At 43.7% G+C, this 22911-nt stretch overlaps 1 protein-coding gene across 1 annotated transcript in view; it reads left to right on the forward strand.

The window, feature by feature from the left end:
- Positions 1–929: 929 nt before the first annotated feature.
- Positions 930–22911, forward strand: part of EMC1 (ER membrane protein complex subunit 1) — a 30698-nt gene continuing 8716 nt past the window's right edge. Inside the window, exons 1-17 of the mRNA XM_060758817.2 lie at positions 930–1062; positions 5815–5939; positions 6036–6101; positions 7997–8090; positions 8163–8291; positions 9591–9717; positions 10112–10261; positions 11469–11636; positions 13711–13782; positions 13982–14032; positions 14274–14396; positions 16523–16619; positions 16922–17038; positions 18761–18960; positions 21325–21474; positions 21681–21842; positions 21934–22053. Of these exons, the coding sequence (XP_060614800.2) occupies positions 956–1062; positions 5815–5939; positions 6036–6101; positions 7997–8090; positions 8163–8291; positions 9591–9717; positions 10112–10261; positions 11469–11636; positions 13711–13782; positions 13982–14032; positions 14274–14396; positions 16523–16619; positions 16922–17038; positions 18761–18960; positions 21325–21474; positions 21681–21842; positions 21934–22053 (2058 nt within the window). The 5' untranslated portion in view covers positions 930–955. The remainder of the gene's footprint in view (positions 1063–5814; positions 5940–6035; positions 6102–7996; positions 8091–8162; positions 8292–9590; positions 9718–10111; positions 10262–11468; positions 11637–13710; positions 13783–13981; positions 14033–14273; positions 14397–16522; positions 16620–16921; positions 17039–18760; positions 18961–21324; positions 21475–21680; positions 21843–21933; positions 22054–22911) is intronic.

Raw genomic sequence — 22911 nt, forward strand, 5'->3', positions numbered from 1 at the left:
ATGAGAGTTGATTAAATGTCCTTTGACCAGTATCTGGCCACTTGGAGTGCTTCCGGTGTTGCTGCAAGAAGGTCCTCCCTTGTGCATGTGGCAGGGCTCAGGTTGCATTGCAGCAGGTGGACAGTGGTTTGCTCCTCTCCACACTCGCATGTCGAGGATTCCACTTTGTAGCCCCATTTCTGAAGGTTGGCTCTGCATCTCGTGGTGCCAGAGCGCAGTCTGTTCAGCGCCTTCCAGGTCGCCCAGTCCTCTGTGTGCCCGGGGGGGGGGGGGGAGGGGTCTCTCATTTGGTATCACCCACGGATTGAGGTGCTGAGTTTGAGCCTGCCACTTTTGGACTCTCGCTTGCTGAGGTGTTCCAGTGAGTGTCTCTGTAGATCTTAGAAAACTATTTCTAGATTTAAGTCGTTGATGTGCTGGCTGATACCCAAACAGGGGATGAGCTGGAGATGTCTCTGCCTTGGTCCTTTCACTATTGGCTGCTACTTCCCGGCGGATGTCAGGTGGTACAATACCGGCTAGACAGTGTAATTTCTCCAGTGGTGTAGGGCGCAGGCACCCCGTGATAATGCGGCATGTCTCATTAAGAGCCACATCCACTGTTTTAGCGTGGTGAGATGTGTTCCATACTGGGCATGCATACTCAGCAGCAGAGTAGCACAGCGCAAGGGCAGATGTCTTCACTGTATCTGGTCGTGATCCCCAGGTTGTGCCAGTCAGCTTTCGTATGATATTGTTTCTAGCACCCACTTTTTGCTTGATGTTCAGGCAGTGCTTCTTGTAGGTAATATAGATGAATATATATTATTTAATATACACACACATATATATTCCATTCAGGCGGTCTAGATAGCCAGCCCCAAGATGCGTCCTGATTGGCTGAGGGCAGCGCGGGGTCCTTTTTCGGCTTCCTTCCTTCCTGTCTGTGCCGGAAGTCCTTGCTGCTGCGGCTGTCATGGCGTCTCCCGGGCGGCTTCCCCTGTGGGCTTCCTTCTGGGCGGCCTTCCTCCTCGTCCTCCCTTCCGGCGCTGTCTACGAGGACCAAGTGGGCAAGTTCGACTGGTGAGAGCGGGGCTTGGGAAGGGGCCTCTCTCTGGCTAGGCCTCGCCCTCCCTCCCTCCTTCCTTCCTTCCAGGGAAGAAGAGAGAAGGGCTGTCTCTGAGAGCAGGCCTGGGCCTTCCTCCCCAACTCCCTCCATTGCTCACAGCCTTTCCCATTGCATTGTATCTTCCTTTTGCGAAATGTATTCATTCTAACTGGATTTCATTCCCAAACCATCAATCAAATCAATAAGAACAATGGCATTCAAGGCTAGTTTAGTCCTTATATATTAAATAATAATAATAATAATAATATACCTATTAAGATTATTATTATTATTATTATCTTAAAATTAGGGAAATAATAATATTATAATAATGTTGTTGTTCATTCGTTCAGTCGTCTCCAACTCTTCGTGACCTCATGGACCAGCCCACGCCAGAGCTCCCTGTCGGCCGTCACCACCCCCAGCTCCTTCAAGGTCAGTCCAGTCACTTCAAGGATGCCATCCCTCCATCTTGCCCTTGGTCGGCCCCTCTTCCTTTTGCCTTCCACTTTCCCCAGCATCATTCCCTTCTCCAGGCTTTGCTGTCTCCTCATGATGTGGCATTCAAAGTACTTCAACTTTGTCTCTAGTTTCCTTCCCTCCAGTGAGCAGCCGGGCTTTATTTCCTGGAGGATGGACTGGTTGGATCTTCTCGCAGTCCAAGTCACACTCAGAACTTTCCTCCAACACCACAGTTCAAAAGCCTCTCTCTTCCTTCGCTCGGCCTTCCCTAAGGTCCAGCTCTCACATCCGTAGGTGACTACAGGGAAGACCATGGCTTGGACTAGGCAATGGATCTTTGTTGCCAGTCTGATGTCTCTACTCTTCACTATTTTATCGAGACTGGACATTGCTCTCCTCCCAAGAAGGAAGCGTCTTTTGATTTCCTGGCCACAATCTGCATCTGCACTCATCTTTGCACCTAGAAATACAAAGTCTGTCACGGCCTCCACATTCAAGGCTAGTTTAGTCCTTATATATTAAATTATTATTATTATTATTATTATTATTATTATATCCCTATTAATATTATTATTATTATTATCTTAAAATTAGGGAAATATTATTATTATAATAATACTATTTCTCTATTATTATGGTAATAATTATCATAATAATAGGGAAATAATAATAATAATATATAGAGCCTTCTCTGCCTCGCCAGGATTCCATACAGTTAAAGCGGTACTAAAGTGGGTTAATTCCCCAGTGCAGATGCTCCCAGTTAGGCCTTACCTCTCCGATCAAGTTCTGCTTCACTTCCAGGCCTTTCTTGCTGGTTTTTGTGAGGGAAACTGTGGAAAATAAGAATGGGAAATAGCCATTCAGTGAAAGATATTCGAAGTTATAGATTTATACAGGAGTTATAGAACTCCAGTATGCTGATGACAACGTCATCTGTGCACATTCAGAAGAAGACCCACAAGCCACTCTAAGCACCTTCGTAGAAGCATACGAGAAGCTTGGCCTGTCATTGAACATCAAGAAAACCAAGGTCCTCTTCCAGGAGTCGCCGGCCAATCCCTCTCCAAGGCCAGAGATACAGCTTAATGGTGTCACATTAGAAAATGTTGACCATTTCTGCTCCCTTGGCAGCCACCTCTCCACCAAAGTCAACATTGACACCGAAATACAACACTGCCTGAGCTCTGCGAGTGCAGCATTTTCCTGAATTATAATTATATTTCCCTGTATTGTCGAATGCTTTCATGGCCGGAATCACTGGGTTGTTGTAGATTTTTTCGGGCTATATGGCCACGTTCTAGAGGCATTCTCTCCTGACGTTTCGCCTGCATCTCTGGCAAGCATCCTCAAAGGTTGTGAGGTCTCTTGGAACTGGGAAAAAGAGTTTATATATCTGTGGCATGACCAGGGTGGGACAAAGAACTCTTGTCTATTGGAGCTAGGTGTGAATGTTTCAACTGACCACTTTGATTCGCATTTGATGGCTTGGCAGTGCCTGGGGCAATCTTTTGTTGAGAGGTGATTAGATGCCCCTGATTGTCTTCCACCTGCTGTCTTGCTGTTGTAATTTTGTTCATTTTCATGGTTTCCTCCTTTCTGTTGGAATTGTCCACATGCTTAGTGTCTAGATCTAGGGAAGTCATGCTCCCCATGCTCTGGAATATTGTGTCCAATTCTGGGCACCACAATTCCAGAGAGATTGACAAGCTGGAATGTGTCCAGAGGAGGGCGACTAAAATGATCAAGAGTCTGGAGAACAAGCCCTATGAGGAGCGGCGTAAGGAGATGGGCATGTTTAGCCTGAAGAAGAGAAGGCTGAGAGGAGATATGATAGCCATCCAACAGAGGCTGGATAGCCATCTGTCAGGGGTGATTTGAATGCAATATTCCTGCTTCTTGGCAGGGGGCTGGACTGGATGGCCCATGAGGTCTCTTCCAACTCTTTGATTCTATGATTCAATGGCTTCTCTGTGTAGTCTGACATGGTGGTTGTGAGAGTAGTCCAACATTTCAGTGTTCATAGAATCATAGAATCAAAGAGTTGGAAGAGACCTCATGGGCCATCCAGTTCAACCCCATTCCACCAAGAAGCAGGAATATTGCATTCAAATCACCCCTGACAGATGGCTATCCAGCCTCTGTTTAAAAGCCTCCAAAGAAGGAGCTTCCACCACACTCCGGGGTAGAGAGTTCCAATGCTGAACGGCTTTCACAGTCAGGAAGTTCTTCCTCATGTTCAGATGGAATCTCCTTTCCTGTTGTTTGAAGCCATTGTTCGATTGCGTCCTAGTCTCCAGGGAAGCAGAAAACAAGCTTGCTCCCTCCTCCCTGTGGCTTCCTCTCACATATTTATACATGGCTATCATATCTCCTCTCAGCCTTCTCTTCTTCAGGCTAAACATGCCCAACTCCTTAAGCCGCTCCTCATAGGGCTTGTTCTCCAGACCCTTGATCATTTTAGTGGCCCTCCTCTGGACACATTCCAGCTTGTCAATATCTCTCTTGAACTGTGGTGCCCAGAATTGGATACAATATTCCAGGTGTGGTCTAACCAGAGCAGAAAAGAGGGGTAGTGTTCTCGAATAATATGCTGTGTCCAGGTTGGTTCATCAGGTGCTCTGCTATGGCTGACTTCTCTGTTTGAAGTAGTCTGCAGTGCCTTTCATGTTCCTTGATTCGTGCTTGGGCAATGCTGCGTTTGGTGGTCCCTATGTAGACTTGTCCACGGCTGTATGGTACACGGTAGACTCCTGCAGAGGTGAGAGGATCCCTCTTGTCCTTTGCTGAACGTAGCATTGGTTGGATTTTCTTGGTGGGTCTGTAAGTGGTTTGTATGTTGTGTTTCCACATCAGCTTCCCTTTGCGGTCAGTGGTTCCCTTGATGTCTGGCAAGAACACTTTTCCTCTGGGTGGATCTTTGTCTTTACTCTCGTGGCTTGTTCTTGGTCTTGCAGCTCTTCTGAGGTCTGAGGTGTAGTCTCCATTGGGCTGTAGAGCCCAGTTGAGTTCAGTTCATCTTGGAGGAGGTGGGCTTCGCAAATTCTTTTTGCACGGTCTGCTAGGACTTTAATGGTGCATCTTTTTGACTTGGGTGATGGTTGGAGTTTTTATGTAGATATCTATCTGTGTGTGTGAGTTTTCTGTAAACGGTGTGAGAAAGGCATTGTTTGTCTGTGCTCCAAGTTGAATCCATTGGGTGCAGGTGAACTATAGCTCCCATCTGCAAGTCCCATCGTTCATGTTCCATCTTCCTCCAAGCTGCACCAAAATGTAGAATGGGCCATGGGGGCTCTGGGTGTCAAATTATGACTTGATCAGTCATTGCTGTGGGTTGCAGTGGGCTCAGGAAGGGAGAGAAAGTACTGCAAGTCCCATCATCCATAGTCTATCCTCCCTCAAACAGTATCTGAATGTTGAGTTGGCTCTGGGGGCTCTGGGTGCCTAGTTTGCTCTTGATCAGTCATTGGTGTGGGCCGCAGTGGTCTCAGGAGCGGAGAGAATGTACTGCAAATTCCATCGTCCATGATCCATTGGCTCACAAACCCTACCCAGACATAGAGTGGGTCATGGGGGCTCTGTGTGCCAAGTTTGCCCTTGATCAGTCATTGGTGTGGGTTGCTGTGGGCTCAGGAAGTGAGTGAAGATACTGCAAGGCCCATTATCCAGGGTCTATTGGCCCACAAACCCCACCCTGACGTAGAGTGGGTCATGGGGGCTTTATGTGAAAGTTTCCCTTCGTGGTCAACTGTGACTTACACATATGGTTATTCCTGCGCCTGCACAGAGTAGCTTTGGAACCTTCTAGTAAAATTAAAATCCCATCATCCATGGTCCATCCTCTCCCAAACCGCAACAGGATGTAAAGTGGGTCATGGGGGGGGGGGGGGTTGTGTGCGAAGTTTGGTCCTGATTTGTCATTGGTAGAGGGCCACAGTGGTCTGTGGGAACCAAAACATTTGAAAGTACTGCTAATCCCATCATCCGTCGTCCATCCTCCCCCAAATTGCACCAGGACGTAAAGAGTTTCATGGGGGTTACGTGTGCCAGGTTTGGCCCAGGTCTGTCACCCGTGCTGGTTGCAGTGCCCTGTGGAAGTGGGAGGCAATCAGAAAGCTGCCACATACATACATACATAAACCGCCCTCCCACCGCATACAAACATTGGTTTTTATTATATAGATAGATATAGATTTTGTTCTCTTGGGAGCCTTTTCCTGCCTGATTCAAATGCTTCCAAAGTGGGGTTTCTCTTTTTCCCTCAGGCGGCAGCAGTATGTGGGGAAGCTGCGGTTCGCCTCCTTGGAATCCTCCCCGGGGTCGAAGAAGCTCATCGTGGCCACAGAGAAGAACGTGGTGGCCGCCCTCAACTCCAGGACCGGAGACATCCGTCAGTATCAGCAGCCCAAAGCGCATCCGCACTGCGGAATTAATCCGGTTTGACGCCATCATAGTAATAATCATGTGATCTCTGCTTCTTTTTCAGTGTGGCGCCATGTGGACAAAGGCAGCCCAGAAGGGGCAGTGGATGCCATGCTGATTCATGGTCAAGGTAGGGAAGATTGGCCCAGTCCTATCCTTGGAACTACAACTCTCAAACTCAAGGTTGATGCCTAGCAAACCCTTCCCATATTTTCTGTTGGTCATGGGAGTTCTGTGTGCCAAGTTTTGTTCAATTCCATCATTGGTGAGGTTCAGAATGCTCTTTGTTTGTAGGTAAACTATAAATCTCAGCAACTACAACTCCCAAATGTTAAGGTCTGTTTCCCCCAAACTCTACCAATATTCACATTTGGGCATATTGCATATCCCTGCCAAGTTTGGTCCAGATCCATCATTGTTTGAGTCTGCAGTGCTCTCTGGATGTAGGCGAACTACAACTCCCAAACTCAAGGTCAATGCCCACCAAACCCTTCCAACATTTTCTGTTGCTCATGGGTGTTCTGTGTGGGAAATTTGGCCCGATTCTATCGTTGGTGGGGTTCAGAATGCTCTTTGATTGTAGGTGAACTATAAATCCCAGCAACTGCAACTCCCAAATGTCAAGGTCTGTTTTCCCCAAACTCCATCAGTGTTCATTTTCTAATAATAACAATAGAAAATATTATATTACAAAAAATATATAAATAATGATGATAATAATAATAATAATGGAAAATATACATAACCACAATCACAGAATATATTATTAACAACAACAACAATAATAATAATAATAATAGAAAATATGCATAATCACAATCACAGAATATAATAATAATAATAATAATAATAATAATAATAATAATAATGGAAAATATTCATAATCACAATCACAGAATATATAATAATAATAATAATAATTATTATTAATAATAATAATAATAATGGAAAATATACATAATCACAGTCACAGAATATAATGATAATAATAATAATAATAATAATAATAATAATAGAAAATATACATAACCACAATCATAAAATATAATAATAATAATAATAATAGAAAATATACATAATCACAATCACAGAATATATTATTAACAACAACAATAATAATAATGGAAAATATGCATAATCACAATCACTAATAATAATAATACTAATAATGGAAAATATGCATAATCACAATCACAGAATATAATAATAATAATAATAATAATAATAATGGAAAATATACATAATCACAATCACAGAATATATTATTATTATTAATAATACTAATAATAATGTAAAATATACATAATCACAATCACAGAATATAATAATAATAATAATAATAATAATAATAGAAAATATACATAATCACAATCACAAAATATAATAATAATAATAATAATAATAGAAAATAAACATAATCACAATCACAGAATATATTATTAACAACAACAACAATAATAATGGAAAATATACATAATCACAATCACATAATATAAAAATAATAATAGTAATAATAGTAATAATAATAATAATAATAATAGAAAACATACATAACCACAATCACAGAATATAATAATAATAGTAATAATAGAAAATATACATAATTACAATCACAGAAAATATTAATAATGATGATGATGATGATGATGATGGAAAATATACACAATCACAATTACAGAATATATTATAATGGAAAATATACATGATCACAATCACAGAAGATATTATTATTAATAATAATAATAATAATCAAAAATATACATAATCCCAAACAGAATATATACATAATAATAATGGAAAATATACATCATCGCAGAAAATATACATCATAATTATGTATGTGTACATTTTCATGGTTGTTAACATATGTATTTCCCATTTAAATTATTATTTATATTTTTGTAATCAAGTTTCCATTATTATGATTATGTATAGTTTCTATTATTGTTGTGTATGTTTAATAATAATAATAATAATAATAATAGTAATAGAAAGTATCGTCATGGCTGCGTTCCTCGGTTGCAGATGCCATCACCGTTTCCAACGGAGGCCGCATCCTACGCTCCTGGGAGACCAACATCGGAGGCCTGAACTGGGAGATTTCCCTGGATGCGGGCAGGTGAGGCCATTCAGGACGCGGAAGAGGGTGAGGCCAGGTTACATTCGGGCTTAACGTGTGCCCAATGTTCAGTTTCCAGGCAGCGGCACTGGTGGGGCTGCAGGAGGCCGTCAAGTACGTGGCGGTTCTAAAGAAGGGCGCGCTCTCCCTCCATTACCTCTCCAACGGACACCAGAAGTGGGTGGAACCCTTGCCAGAAAGGTAGGCCCTTCTCACCTTTCACGGGGGGACCCCACCTGGCTAGAAGCATGTTTAAGAACAACACAAGGCAACACGCTGTTTGTTCCTGGGTTGGAAAGGCCATTTCCTAATGGGGGCTATCACAGAAACATGGGAAACATTTATTCTGGGCTGCATATTTTTCTCCTTTTCTTTTTCCTCTTCCCCTTCCTCTTCTTTTTCCTCTGCCTCTTCTTCCTCTTCTCCTTCCTCTTCTTCCTCTTCATTTTCTTCTCCCTTTCCTTTTTCCTCTTCTTCTCCTTCCCTTTCCTCTTTCACTTCCCCTTCCTCTTCTTCTTCTTCCTTTTCTTTTTCTTCCTCTTCTTCTCCTTTCTCTCCTTTTTCTTCTTCTTCTTCCCCTTTTCCTGCCTCTTCTTTTTCCTCTTCCCCTTCTTCTTCCCCCATTTTCTCTCCTTTTCCTCTTCTTCTTCCATTTCATCTCCCTTTCCTGTTCTTCTTCTCCTTCCCCTTCATCCTCTTCTTTTCCTTCCTCTTCCCCTTCTTCCTCTTCTTCTTCCTCTTCTGCTTCCCCTTTTTTCTCTTCATCGTCTCCTTTTCCTTTTTCATCTTCTTCTTCTGCTCCTTCCTTTTCCTCTTTCCCTTCTTCTTTTTCTTCCTCTTCTTTTCCTTTTTCCTCTTCTTTTTCCCTTTCCTCTTTCCCTTCCTTGCCTCTTCTTTTTCCTCTTCCTCTTCTTCCCAATTTCCTCTCCTTTTCCTCTTCTTCTTCCTCTTCTGCTTTCTCTTTTTTTCTCTTCATCTTCTCCCTTTCCTTTTTCTTCTTCTCCTTCCCTTTCCTCTTCCCCTCTCTTCCTCTTCTTCCTCTTCTCCTTTCTCTTCTTTTTCCTCTTCCCCTTCCTCCTCTTCCTTTTCTTCTTCTTCTTTTTCCTCTTCCCCTTCCCCTTCCTCTCCTTTTCTCTTCTTCTTTTTCTCCTTCCCCTTCCTCCTCTTCTTTTTCTTCCCCTTCCCCTTCTCCTTTCTCTTCTTTTTCCTCTTCTTCTTCCCCTTCCTCTCTAATATATATCACTTGCTATCATTACTATTATTACTTCCCACTGCAACCTCGATTGAGGCGCAAGGCAGTGGGCAACATTCCACAAATGCCATGCTAAACCCACCAGATACAAATATTAAACTAGAATTGAACACAGCACTCCATTTTCATCCCTTTGCCCACGCCAGTGTTAGAGATTTGAATACTCAGTGGTGCAGAAAGAACCTTTAGCCTGAACTCAGCCAGTTTGGGGTGGTTTGTATGACTTGGCGCCTGGTTCTGCTCCGCAGTGACTTTGCCCAGTACCAGGTGGTCTACTCGCATGGGACGGGGTCCGTGCACGTCCTCGGAGTCGCCCCCCGGAGCCACCTCAACGTCGTCACCTTCAGTGTTGAGGACGGAGAAATCACAAAGCAGGTGGGAGAGGAAATATAACGCTATAAAAATTCCCTTGGAAGGGTTTGTGGCTGCTACTCGCCAATCATCCACATATAGGGTTTGCTATGATGTCAGGACCGAGCCTATTGACTCCCAGTTGCAAGCGTTGGCATACAAATATATGTATAAGTGTACATCCCAATGAGATGGATACTGAAGAATATTCTGAGTTTTCTGAAGGCAGCGGGAATTAAATAATTCTTCCAAAGTGAGGAGAGGGCAACCAATAAGGAGCGCACAAAGTGTTTGTATTCTATGTCAATATTTCAATAATAAAGTAACAGATCTTATGGCAAGATGCTGTAAATTCAGATGCCCATTTTTCGGAAGCTTTGAAGGCAACTTGTTTATCAATCTCCTCCTCCCTCGGCAGGTCCAGGTGCCGGCCCCTTGGCTGAGCAGCCTGAGCGGGACGTGTAGTGTGGTCGGGGAGGCTTCCTTGGCGTGTGTGGATCCCACCACGAACACGCTCCACTTCATGCCTTTGGGGGCCGAAGGAGAGATGGATCCGGTCCTGTTGCAGGTGAGTCCAGGGCCCAAAGGATCGGGGTTTGTTTTATGTCCCAAGAAGGCCCTCCATCATTGCTGTGAGTTTTCCGGACTGTCTGGCCATATTCCAGTAGCATTCTCCCAGAAGCTTCTCACACCAGGCCTACTCACACTGAGGCCTACTAACACTGAAGCCTTCTCATACTGATGCAAACTAACATTGAGTCCTACCTCACACTGAGGCCTTTCTCCTACTGAGTTCTTCTCACACCGAGGGCTCTCAGACCAATGCCTCTTTTACACCGAGGCAAACTAACACTGAGGCCTACCTCACACTGAGGCCTTTCTCCTACTGAGGCCTTCTCACAATGAGGGCTCTCTCAGACTGAGGTGAAGTAACACTGAGGCCTACATCAAACTGAGGCCTTCTCACACCGAGGGCTCTCTCAGACTGACACCTCTCTCACACTGAGGTGAAGTAACACTGAGACCTTTCTCCCACTGAGGCTTTCTCACACTGGGGGCTCTTTCAGACTGACGCCTCTCTCACACTGAGGCGAACTAACACTGAGGCATTTCTCCCACTGAGGCTTTCTCACACCGAGGGCTCTCTCAGACTGACGCCTCTCTTACACTGAGGCAAACTAACACTGAGTCCTACCTCACACTGAGGCCTCTCTCCCACTGAGGCCTTCTTACACTAAGGGCTTTCTCAGACTGGTGCCTCTCTCACACTGAGGCGCACTAACACTGAGGCCTACCTCACACTAAGGCCTTTCTCCCACTGAAGCCTTCTCACACCAAGGGCTCTCTCAGACTGACACCTCTCTCACACTGAGGCAAACTAACACTGACCCCTACCTCACACTGAGGGCTTTTTCCCACTGAGGCCTTCTCACACCGAGAGCTCTCTCAGACTGACGTCTCACTAACATTGAGGCGAACTAACACTGAGGCCTTTCTCCTACTGAGACCATCTCACACTGAGGGCTCTCTCAGACCGATGCCTCTCTCACATTGAGGCGAACTAACACTGAGGCCTTCTCACACCAAGGGCTCTCTCAGACTGACGCCTCTCTCACATTGAGGTGAACTAACACTGAGGCCTTTCTCCCACTGAGGCCTTCTCACACCAAGGACTCTCTCAGACTGACACCTCACTCACACTGAGGCGAGCTAACACTGAATAATGTCCAGGGTGGGAGAAAGAATCCTTGTCTGACGACACTCTCTCTTTGCAGTCGCTTGGCCTGGAGTTTGCGGAGGGCTTCCAGCCCAGTCTCCTGCCCTCACAGCCCAATCCATCCGGCTCTTCCAAGGCCCAGTTCTTCCTGCGCTTGTCCCCGAGCCACTTGGCCTTGCTGCAGTACAAGGATGGCGTGCTGAGCCTCCTCCGGGATTTCCCGCAGGTAAGGATCTGCCACGAAGGAGTCTCTACTGGGCTCCGAGGCCGTGATTCCACTACAGAATTGGCATGTTTTCAAACTGCGAGGTTGGCAGGAGCTGGGGCTAGCAACATGAGCTCACTCCGCTCTCTGGATTTGAACCGCCGACCTTTTGGTCAGCAAGTTCTGCAGCTCAGCAGTTTAACTCGCTGCACCACCAGAGAGATAAAGTGAGGTATAAATAATAATAATTATTACTATTATTATATAATAGATATAGTTGATTTGAGTCTCCTTCAGGAGAGATAAAGTGGGGTATAAATAAATATAATAATAATAATAATAATAATAATAATAATAGAAGATACATAGCTGCTTTAAGTCTCCTTTGGGGGAGATAAAGTGGGGTTTAAATAATAATAATAATAATAATAATAATAGATACATAGCTGCTTTAAATCTCCTTTGGGGAGATAAAGTGGGGTATAAATTATTATTATAATAATATAATAGATACATAGTCGATTTGAGTCTCCTTCAGGAGAGATAAAGTAAGGTATAAATAATAATAATAATAATAATAATTATTATTATTATTATTATAGATACATAGTTGCTTTAAATCTCCTTTGGGGAGACAAAGTGGGGTATAAATAAATATAATAATAATAATAGATACATAGTTGCTTTAAGTCTCCTTTGGGGGAGATAAAGTGGAGTATAAATATAATAATAATAATAATAATAATAACAACAATAACAACAACAATAATAACAATAATAACAATAATAATAATAATAACAACAACAACGACAACAACTTGGGAAGTGTCCAACGTGTGATCCAATATAACAGCCAGCATCTTGTTGTGTTTCAAATAGTAATAATAATAATAATAATAATATATACATACATACATACATACATAGCTGTTTTGAGTCTCCGTCGGGAGAGATAAGGCAAGGCAGAAATAAATAAATAAATAAATAAATAATAGATTCATAGCTGTTTTGAGTCTCCTTCAGGAGAGATAAAGTAGGGTATGCATACATATAATAATAATAATAATAATAATAATAATAATAATAATTATTATTATTATTCATAGGGAGAGATCAAGTGGGGTATAAATATAATAATAATAATGATACATAGTCGCTTTGAGTCCCCTTCAGCAGAGATAAAGAGGGGCATAAATAAATATAATAATTATAATATAATATAATCATAGATACATAGCCACTTTGAGTCTCCTTCAGGAGAGATAAAGAGAGGTATAAATAATAATAATAATAATTCATAGATAGGGAGAGATCAAGCGGGGTATAATAATAATAATAATAATAATAATAATAATAACAATAATATAGATACATAGTTGCTTTGAGTCCCCTTCAGGAGAGATAAAGAGGGGCATAATAATAATAATAATAATAATAATAATAATATAATAATAATAATAAAAATAAATACATAGCTGCTTTGAGCCTCCTTCAAGAGAGATAAAGAGAGGTATAAATAATAATAATAATAATAATAATAATTATTATTATTATTCATAGAGAGAGATCAAGCAGGATATAAATATAATAATAATATTAATATAGATGCATAGTCACTTTGAATCTCCTTCAGGAGAGATAAAGAGGGGCATAAATATAATAATATAATATAATAATAGATACATAGCTGCTTTGAGTCTCCTTCAAGAGAGATAAAGAGAGGTATAAATAATAATAATAATTCATAATTCATAGAGAGATCAAGCAGGGTATAAATATAATAATAATAATAATAATAATATAGATACATAGTTGCTTTGAGTCCCCATCAGGAGAGTTAAAGAGGGACATAAATAAATATAATAATTATAATATAATATAATATAATAATAGATGCATAGCCGCTTTGAGTCTCCTTCAGGAGAGATAAAGGGAAATACTACTACTACTACTACTACTACTACTAATAATAATAATAATAATTCATAGATAGGGAGAGATCAAGTAGGGTAAAATAATAATAATAATAATAATAATAATAATAACAACAATAACAATAATACTAAAGGATAACCTCCATCTTGTTTTTCCCCAGGCTGCCCTTGCCACCTTCGCCACCACCAGCGAGAAGACTGTGGCCGCGGTCCTCACCTGTAAAGGCGAAGCGGTGAGTCGAAATCTCATTCTGCCGATCGTGAAATCCTAATGGCTTCCTTCAGATAAGGCTGTGGTTTTTTCCTTGGCAACCTGGACGCCACAGTCAGGCCGTGGGGTCCGCAAATAAATAAACGGCGGCTCGTCTTGCCCTGATTCTTGATCTTGTCCTGACCGTTCGGAGCTCAAATTCCGTCTTTCATTATTTCCAGAAAGCTGGGCACGCTGAGGCCTCCGGTTCGGTTGGAGAGACTCCGACGCAGGTAATCTCAGGATTTCCCCATATTTTTATGATTGAGCCAATTCGGAAATGATATTGATCACCCAGGACAAACACGGTGTAATTCTGAACCATTGAGGGAGCCCTTGAGGGCATCTAGTCCAACCCTCGACTCAGTGCAGCATCCCCATCGACAGTAGTCGAGATGTTTGTCGTTCCCCGTTGGAGAGACTGAGAGAGGGCCTGCTTTGTAAGGGTCCCCCCTTTGTCCCTCTCTACTGCAGGAGCCCCTAAACTGCTTCAACCAGTCCTATGCGGTCAACTTATACTTGGCTGAAACCGGGCAGAGGCTGCTGGACACAACCATTGGGTTCACCTTGGAGAAAAGCAGCTCCCGGCCGGAACAGGTGAGGCGTCCTTCCTTTACCTGCTTTGCCAAAGCGGCGATGCTCTCACAGACTTAAGGCCTATCTCACACTGTTAGGCCTTCTCAGAGACCGAGACCTTTCTCCCACTAAGGTTTACCTCAAGACTGAAGGATACTAAGCTACAGGCACAGCTTCTTATATAGAACGGCAGCTTTTGCTCAGTACAATCCTGAGCCATTAATTCAGTTGATTCTGTGCGTAGAATCCTAGATTTTGAAGGACCAGCTAAAGCCCTCCCAAGAGAGGCCCATCCAGCTTTTTTGTCCAAAGGCCTCCAAAGAAGGGGATTTCTTAATTCTCTAAGGCAGTCTCTTCTACTGTCTAACTGTCACAGACTAAGGCCTACCTCACATTGAAGCTTCTCTCACAGACTAAGACATATCTCACACTGAAACTTCTCTCACAGACTAAGGCCTGCCTCACACTGAAACTTCTTTCACAGACTAAGGCGTACCTCACACTGAAGCTTCTCTCACAGACTGAGACGTATCTCGCACTGAAGCTTCTCTCACAGACTAAGGCCTGGCTCACACTGAAACTTCTTTCACAGACTAAGGCATACCTCACACTGAAGCTTCTCTCACAGACTAAGGCCTTCCTCACACTGAAACTTCTTTCACAGACTAAGGCGTACCTCACACTGAAGCTTCTCACAGACTAAGGCCTACCTCACACTGAAGCTTCTCTCACAGACTAAGGCCTACCTCACACTGTTAGGCCTTCTCACAGACCGAGACCTTTCTCCCACTGAGGTTTACCTCAAGACTGCGGGAGGATGAGACTCTTGTACCTCAAGACTACAGGCACACTTGCTTATATAGAACTGCAGCTTTTGCTAAGTCACCGCATCCATCGAACCCTTCCAGTGCTTCAATCACATTTTTGTAATTAACAATACCTAGTCAGTTTTAAATATTTCTGACACAATAGTCCAAGGTAGCAAAGTACAAGTAATCCACGGGTGCAAGGTACAGGAAATCCATGAAGTCAAGAGCACAGGCATAAATCTATAAGCATGAAAGCGGAACATAATAATAATAATAATAATAATAATAATATCCAAAAGCATAAATCCATAAGCATGAAACAGGAACATAATAATAATAATAATAATAATAATAATAATAATAATAATAATAGGAACTTGTCCAAGTAAAAACTATTCCAGGATTCTTACGGAGTCTTTCTGACCTTCTAATTAACCTTTCATTTGCTCTCTCCATGCAGAGGCCTAATCTCATATAATGGGAAAACTCCCCATCTTCGGCCTTCTTGGTCTTCAGAAGATGGGGAGTTTTCCCGTGATATGATCTTAAGCCTCTGCACGGAGAGAGCTTGGTGAATCCTGGCCTTGGCTGCTTTCCAAGAGAAATGGAATCCCAGACGTCCTCTCTGTCTTCTGAAGCTGTTGGCCCTTCTCTCTGATCTACGGCCTGCAATTCTGCCTGTGTTTCAGTCTGATCACACACAGACTGTGAAAAATCCATCATTCCCCTCATCCTCTGAGACAGACTCCCCAGCATCAGGCAAACTTGAGAGCTGAACATGAACTTGATTTTAAGGCAATGTTGTCTGCTCTGAAGAAACCAGAAAAGCATCACTTAATTTATGCTCAAACCTAACCAAACAGACATGAGATCAAGGGCTGTTTTTCACAGAGTATTTCAGACTTTCTAATTAACCTTTCCTTTGCTCTCTCTGAGCTGAGACCTAATCTCATATCTCGGGACAACTCCCCATCCTCTGAAGGCCGTGAAGGCCGATTCGCAAGAGAAATGGAATTGCAAACAACTTCAGTTTCTTCTGTAGCTGTCGGCCCTTCTCTCTGATCTATGGCCTGTATTTCTGTGATTCAGCCTCAGTGAAAAATCCATCATTCCTCTCATCCTCTGAGGCAGAATCCCCAGCATCCCCACCATCTTGCTGCTGAGCCTCAAGAGCTCTTTCCCTAGCCTCAGAATTCCAATCTAAATAGGATAAGAAGGAAAGGGAATGGCTGGAATGTGGAAGGAGGGCCTCCCACCAGGCCAAGCTGTGAAGGGTTTCTCTCTTCGCAAGTGGACGATATACTCTGTCTTCTCTGACTGTTTCACTTTCTTTTTCAGCTTTACATCCAGGTATTTTTGAAGAAAGACGACTCGGTGGGATACCGGGCCCTGGTGCAAACGGAGGACCACATGCTCCTCTTCCTCCAGCAGCCGGGTGAGCCTTTTCGGGTGTTGCTTACCCAAATTGGAGCCATTCATGTTACAACTTGTTATCTACGTATTTATATTCAAAACTATATATATATATAGAGGGGGGGGGGCAACCAAGGGCAAGATGGATGGATGGCATCCTTGAAGTGACTGGACGGACCTTGAAGGAGCTGGAGGTGGTGACGGCCGACAGGGAGCTCTGGCGTGGGCTGGTCCATGAGGTCACGAAGAGTCGGAGACGACTGAACGAATGAACAACAACAATATATATTTTGTTTCTGATTGTTTCTGATTGATTCTCTGTAGGAAAAGTCCTCTGGAGCCGGGAGGAATCCTTGGCTGAAGTCGTCAGCCTGGAAATGGTGGACCTGCCGCTTACTGGAGCCCAGGCTGAGCTGGAAGGCGAATTCGGAAAGAAAGCAGGTACCGAACAGGGAAGGCGCCCTCTGATTAGATGCTGCCTGCCTTTGCAAAGCTTGGAGAGAGACTCTCTGGAGCTTGGAAGAGTAAATTTGGGGGCTGCCAACTCCCAGAATCCCCCAGCCATTGCACTTTGTGGGAATTGCCACCCAAAAAATCTGTTGCACCCCAGCCAGAATTCACCTTGCACTCAACACCAACCAGGAATCCAAAAGCATTCCAAAAGCAAATCTGTTCCATAAAACAAAATACAGCAAAAATCAGAATCAAAACATGAGCATAAATCCAGGAAATAGGAACCAAAACAGGAACATGAATCCAAAACCAAGGCTATAAGAACTTCTTTAAAAATCTGAATCCAAACTCGCAAGATCTTAAACTAAAATGTGAACTGGATACACGATCCTCACTGTAATGCAGCGTTGCCTGATCTGAATTCTAAAGGAAGCAATTCTCTGATTTAAGGACTACAAGCCATGAAGTCATGTCTGTGACCTTGACTCCCTTGCCTGTGAGATTTCTCAAACTGTTGCTTCTCGCAGAGTCTCTGTGACCTGCTTTGTTTGCTTGCTCCGACGAGATGCTGGAAGTGTTTGGTGGGCATTGACCTTGAGTTCACTTACATCCAGAGAGCACTGTGGACTCAAAGAAAGATAGATCTGGACCAAACTTGGCACAAATCCTCAATATGCCCAAATGTGAACAGTGGTGGAGTTTGGGGAAAATAGACCCTGACATTTGGGAGTTGTAGTTGGTGGGATTTATAGTTCACCTACAATCAAAGAGCATTCTGAGCCACACCAGTGATTGAATTGGGCCAAGTTTCCCACACAGAACCCTCATGCCTTGAAGGGACTTGCTGGCATGAGCCTCCCTCCAGCCTCACGCTCTCCCTCGCCTGTACATGTGCACCACACGGCCATGCCCCGAGCATGCTTGCTCTCAGAAACAGCCCTGAGAGGCCGACCAATCACAGCGGAGGAGGGCTTTTGGTGGGAGGATTCGCCCTCTGTTTCCAAAAAGGAAGAGAAGGACAGGCAGAGAGATCTTCAGCCTCCTCTGCCAAAGGAGTTCCTCAGACAATCAGAAATATATATTTTCTGATAGTCTTTGGCGACTCCTCCGAAACCCCTCGCAACCCCCGCAGGGGTCCCGACCCCCAGGTTGAGAAACACCGCTCTAGATCCTCACTGTAATGCAGCGTTGCCTGATCTGAACTCTAAAGGAAGCAATTCTCTGATTTAAGGCCCACAAGCCATGAAGTCATGTCTGTGACCTTGACTCCCTTGCCTGTGAGATTTCTCACACTGTGGCTTTTCGCGGAGTCTCTGTGACCTTCGTTTGCTTGCTTCTTCCCTAAGAGGAAGCCTGAGATTCCTACTGACCGCAGGTGTGTTTTCAAAATAATTTCCAAGCTTGATCGGAAACCAAGGGAGATATTTGAGTGGAATGCTGTTTCTCCCTTGCTTTTGATGCTTGAAATAGTAAATTATGATTGCTTATTCTTCTCCAAACGCTGCCACGGAAACAGCGATTCAAGGTAAGATCATTTTGGGGTGCCTTCCTCCTTCTTGTTGACACTCTTGGATGTCTTTGGCCCCGTATGTTGTATGTGTGTAAACCCCGTTTGTTGTATGTGCTGTAAACCCCGTTTGCGTCCATCAATCGCCACGCTTCTCCCGTCAATTTATTTTCCTCTCTTTTGGCGTTCTTCCCTTCCCGCAGACGGTTTGCTGGGGATGTTTCTCAAGCGCCTGTCCTCGCAGCTTATCCTGCTCCAGGCCTGGACCGCTCACCTCTGGAAGATGTTCTACGACGCCCGGAAGCCCCGCAGCCAGATCAAGAACGAGGTCAACATCGACAATTTGGCCCGGGACGAATTCAATCTGCAGAAGATGATCGTGGTTGTCACCGCATCCGGGAAGGTGCGGAAGGGTGGTCACGGGCACGGGCACCTCCATCCTGAGAGCCTGCTTCCCTCCTTCTCCTTTTTGATCACTTTGAGAAATGACTTTTTTGTATTTTTATATATATATATATATATGTATGTATGTATGTATGTATGTATGTATGTATGTATTTTATACACACACACACACTTGCCGCACCGAGTCCCTTGGGGAGATGGTAGCGGGGTACAAATAATGTATTATTATTATTATTATTATTATTATTATTATTATTATTTGTATTATACACTCATGAAAATTACATGTACTATTTTCAAATACTCTGATTTTCAAAAAGAGAAATGACTGTTTTGTGTGTATGTCTTCTCTCTCACTCCCTTCCTTTATCTCTTTCTATCTTTCTCTTTCTCCTTCCTTCGCTTCTCTTTCTCTGTCTCTCTACATATATCCCTCTTCTTTCTCTCTTACTTTGTCCTCTCTTTCTCTCTTCCTTTCTCTCTTAACACATATATATCCCTTTCTTCCATTCTTTTTCTTTCTTTCCCTTCTTTCTTTCTTTCTCCTCTCTCTTTCTCTTTCTCTCCCTCCCTCTCTGTTACTGCCTCTCTTTCTTCCTTCATCTCTCTTTTTCTTCCTCTTTCTTTATCCCTTTCTTTTTCTTCCTCTTATTTCCTCCCTCTCTTATTTTCTCTTCTCTTTCTCTCTTTATCTCTCTCTTTTTCCCCCTCCCTTTCTTTCTTTCTTTCTTTCTTTCTTTCTTTCTTCCTTCCTTTGCTTCTCTCTCTCCCTCTCTACCTTTTACTTTCTCTCCCTTGCTTCCTTCTCTTCTTTCTCCTCTTTCTTTATTCCTTTCCTTCTCTCCCTTCCTTCCTTCGTCTCTCTGCCTCTCTCTTTATTCCTTTCTTTTTCTTTCTCTCCTTCTCTTTCTTCCTCTCTTTTCCTTCCTTCCTTCCCTCATCTCTCTTTGTCTTCCTCTTTCTTTATCCCTTTCTTTTTCTTCCTCTCTACCTCCCTCTCTTTTCTTATTTCCTCCCTCTCTTCTCTTCCTCTCTTTATCTCTTTCTCTTTTTTCCCCATCCTTCCTTCCTTTGCTTATCTCTCTACCTTGCTACCTTTTTCTTTCTCTGTCTTTCTCTTTCTTTCTCTCCCTTGCTTCCTTCTCTTCTTTCTCCTCTTTCTTTATTCCTTTCCCTCTCTCTCTCTTCCTTCAATCGTTTGTCTCTCTGCCTCTTTCTTTATTCCTTTCTTTTTCTTTCTCTCCCTCTCTTTCTTCCCCTCTCTTTTCCTTCCTTCCTTCCTTCCTTCCGTCCATCCGTCCTTCTTTCCTTGCCTTCTCTCTCTCCTTCGCTACCTTTTTCTTTCTCTCTGTCTTTCCCTTTCTTTCTCTCCCTTGCTTCCTTCTCTTCTTTCTCCTCTCTTTATTCCTTCCCTTCTCTTCCTTCCTTTGTCTCTCTGCCTCTTTCTTTATTCCTTTCTTTTTCTTTCTCTCTCTCTCCTACTTTCTCTCTCTTTATCCCTTTCCCTCTCTCTCTTTCTGTTACTTTCTTTCCCTTCCTTCGCCTCTTCCTGTCTCTCCCTTTCTACCTTTCTGTCTTTTTTCTTTCCTTTTCTCTGTCTTTGTTTTTCCTCTCCCTTCCTTCCTGCCTTCTCTTCTTTCTCTGCATTACTTTCTCTCTGTTACTTCCTCTTCCTCTTCCTCTCTTCCTCTTTCTTTATTCTTTTCTTTCTCTGTTATTTCTGTCTCTCTCTCTCTCTCTCTCTTACTCCTCTCTCTTTCTTTCTCTTTCTATCAATTCCTTCTTTCCTTCGTCTCTCTGCCTCTTTCTTTATTCCTTTCTTTTTCTCATTCTCTTACTTCCTCTATCTTTCTCTTCCTCTCTCTTTATCCCTTTCTCTCTCTCTCTTTCTCTGTTACTTTCTTTCTCTTCCTTCCTTCCTTTGCTTCTTCCTGTCTCTCCCTTTCTGTCTTTTTTCTTTCCTTTTCTCTGTCTTTGTCTTTCTCTCTCTTCCTTTCTGCCTTCTCTTCTTACTCTGTATTACTTTCTCTCTGTCACTTCCTTCCTCTCTTCCTCTTTCTTTATTCCTTTTCTTTTCTCTGTTATTTCCTCTCTCTCTCTCTCTCTCTCTTACTTCCTCTCTCTTACTCTCTCTCTATCCCTTTCTCTCTTCCTTCTTTTCCTCCTTCCTTCCTCTTTCTCTTTCTCTCTTTCTTTCTTCCTCTCTTCCTTCCTCTCTTCCATTCTTTATTGCTTTTTTCTTTCTCTGTTACTTTCCCTCTCTCTCTTACTTCCTCTCTCTCTCCCTCCCTCCCTCCCTCCCTCCCTTCCTTCCTCTCTCTCTCTCTCTCTCTCTCTCTCCCTTCTTCCTTCTTTCCTCTAGCTCTTTGGCATCGAGAGCAGCTCGGGGACCATTCTCTGGAAGCAGTACCTGCAGGACGTGAAGCCAGGCTCCTCTTTCAAGCTGATGGTCCAGAGGACGACGGCCCACTTCCCGCACCCCCCGCAGTGCACCCTCCTGGTCAAGGACAAGGTGGGCGCCCTGACTCGGTTTCCCAGATCGACCCAAAACATTCCCATCACCTCGAAAAACACTTCCGCTTCCCCCTACATAAACATCAGGCTCAACCAAAACATCCTCGGCCTCATCCTCAGAGGCTTCACAGGCCTCTACACCTCTGAGTTGTTTGTAAATCTGGGTGTTTGTAACTCAGGGACAGCCTGTATTTCCTTCCACAGGAGAGCGGCCTGAGCTCCCTCTTTGTCTTCAACCCCATCTTTGGGAGGTGGAGCCAGGTGGCCCCGCCGGCCCTCCCGCGCCCCGTCCTCCAGTCCCTCCTGCTCCCCATCATGGACCAGGACTACGCCAAGGTCCTGCTCCTCATCGACGACGAGTACAAGGTGGGATGGCAGGGTCACTTTTGGGGGGGAAGAAAGGGCCCTGCAAGACCCTTTCTTCCCATTAACTGGCCTTTGACTCCCTGCCTGTCAGGTGACGGTCTTCCCAGCCACCAGGAACGTCCTCCGGCAACTGGAGGAGATGGCGCCCTCCGTCTCGTTTTACTTGGCCGACGCAGAAAGGGGAAAGCTGATGGGGCGCCGGCTGAGGAAGGTACAGCCTCTCCTTTCCCAATAGGGTTGTTAGATCTATAAATATAAGGGGGGGGGGGGGTCAGACTGGCTGGCCTTTGGGGTCCCTCCCAACACTAGGAATCTATACTATCTCTTTCATACACAGAAACACACATGCATATATATTAATCTGTGGCTGGCTGACTATCTGTCTGGAGGGGTTGGATGGTGCCTTTAAGAAGATGGTCAGACTAGATGGCCTTTGGGGATCCCAACTCTAGGATTCTATGATATCTCTCTGCCATGTGTGTGCGTATATATATATATAACGGCTATCAATCTGTGGCTGAATGACCATAAGTCCAGAGGGGTTGGATGGTGCCATTAAGAAGTTGGTCAGACTGGATGGCCTTTGGGGATCCCTCCCAACTCTAAGATTCTATTATATCTCTCTGCCATGTGTTTGTGTGTGTGTGTATAAGAACTATCAATCTGTGGCTGAATGACCATCTGTCTGGAGGGGTTGGATGGTCCCATGCCAAAGTTGGTCAGACTGGATGGCCTTTGGGGATTCCTCCCAAATCTAGGATTTTATGATATCTCTCTACCATATATGTGATATAGGAACTATCAATCTGTGGCTGAATGACCATCTGTCTGGAGGGGTTGGATAGTGCCATGAAAAAGATGGTCAGACTGGATGGCCTTTGGGGATTCCTCCCAACTCTAGGATTCTATGATATCTCTCTACCATATGTGTGTGTGTGTGTGTATAACAACTATCAATCTGTGGCTGAATGAGGAAGAACTTCCTGACTGTGAGAGCCGTTCAGCAGTGGAATTCTCTGCCCTGGAGTGTGGTGGAGGCTCCTTCTTTGGAAGCTTTTAAATAGAGGCT

Source organism: Anolis sagrei, chromosome 13 (genome assembly GCF_037176765.1).
Source record: "Anolis sagrei isolate rAnoSag1 chromosome 13, rAnoSag1.mat, whole genome shotgun sequence".
NCBI lineage: Eukaryota > Metazoa > Chordata > Lepidosauria > Squamata > Dactyloidae > Anolis > Anolis sagrei.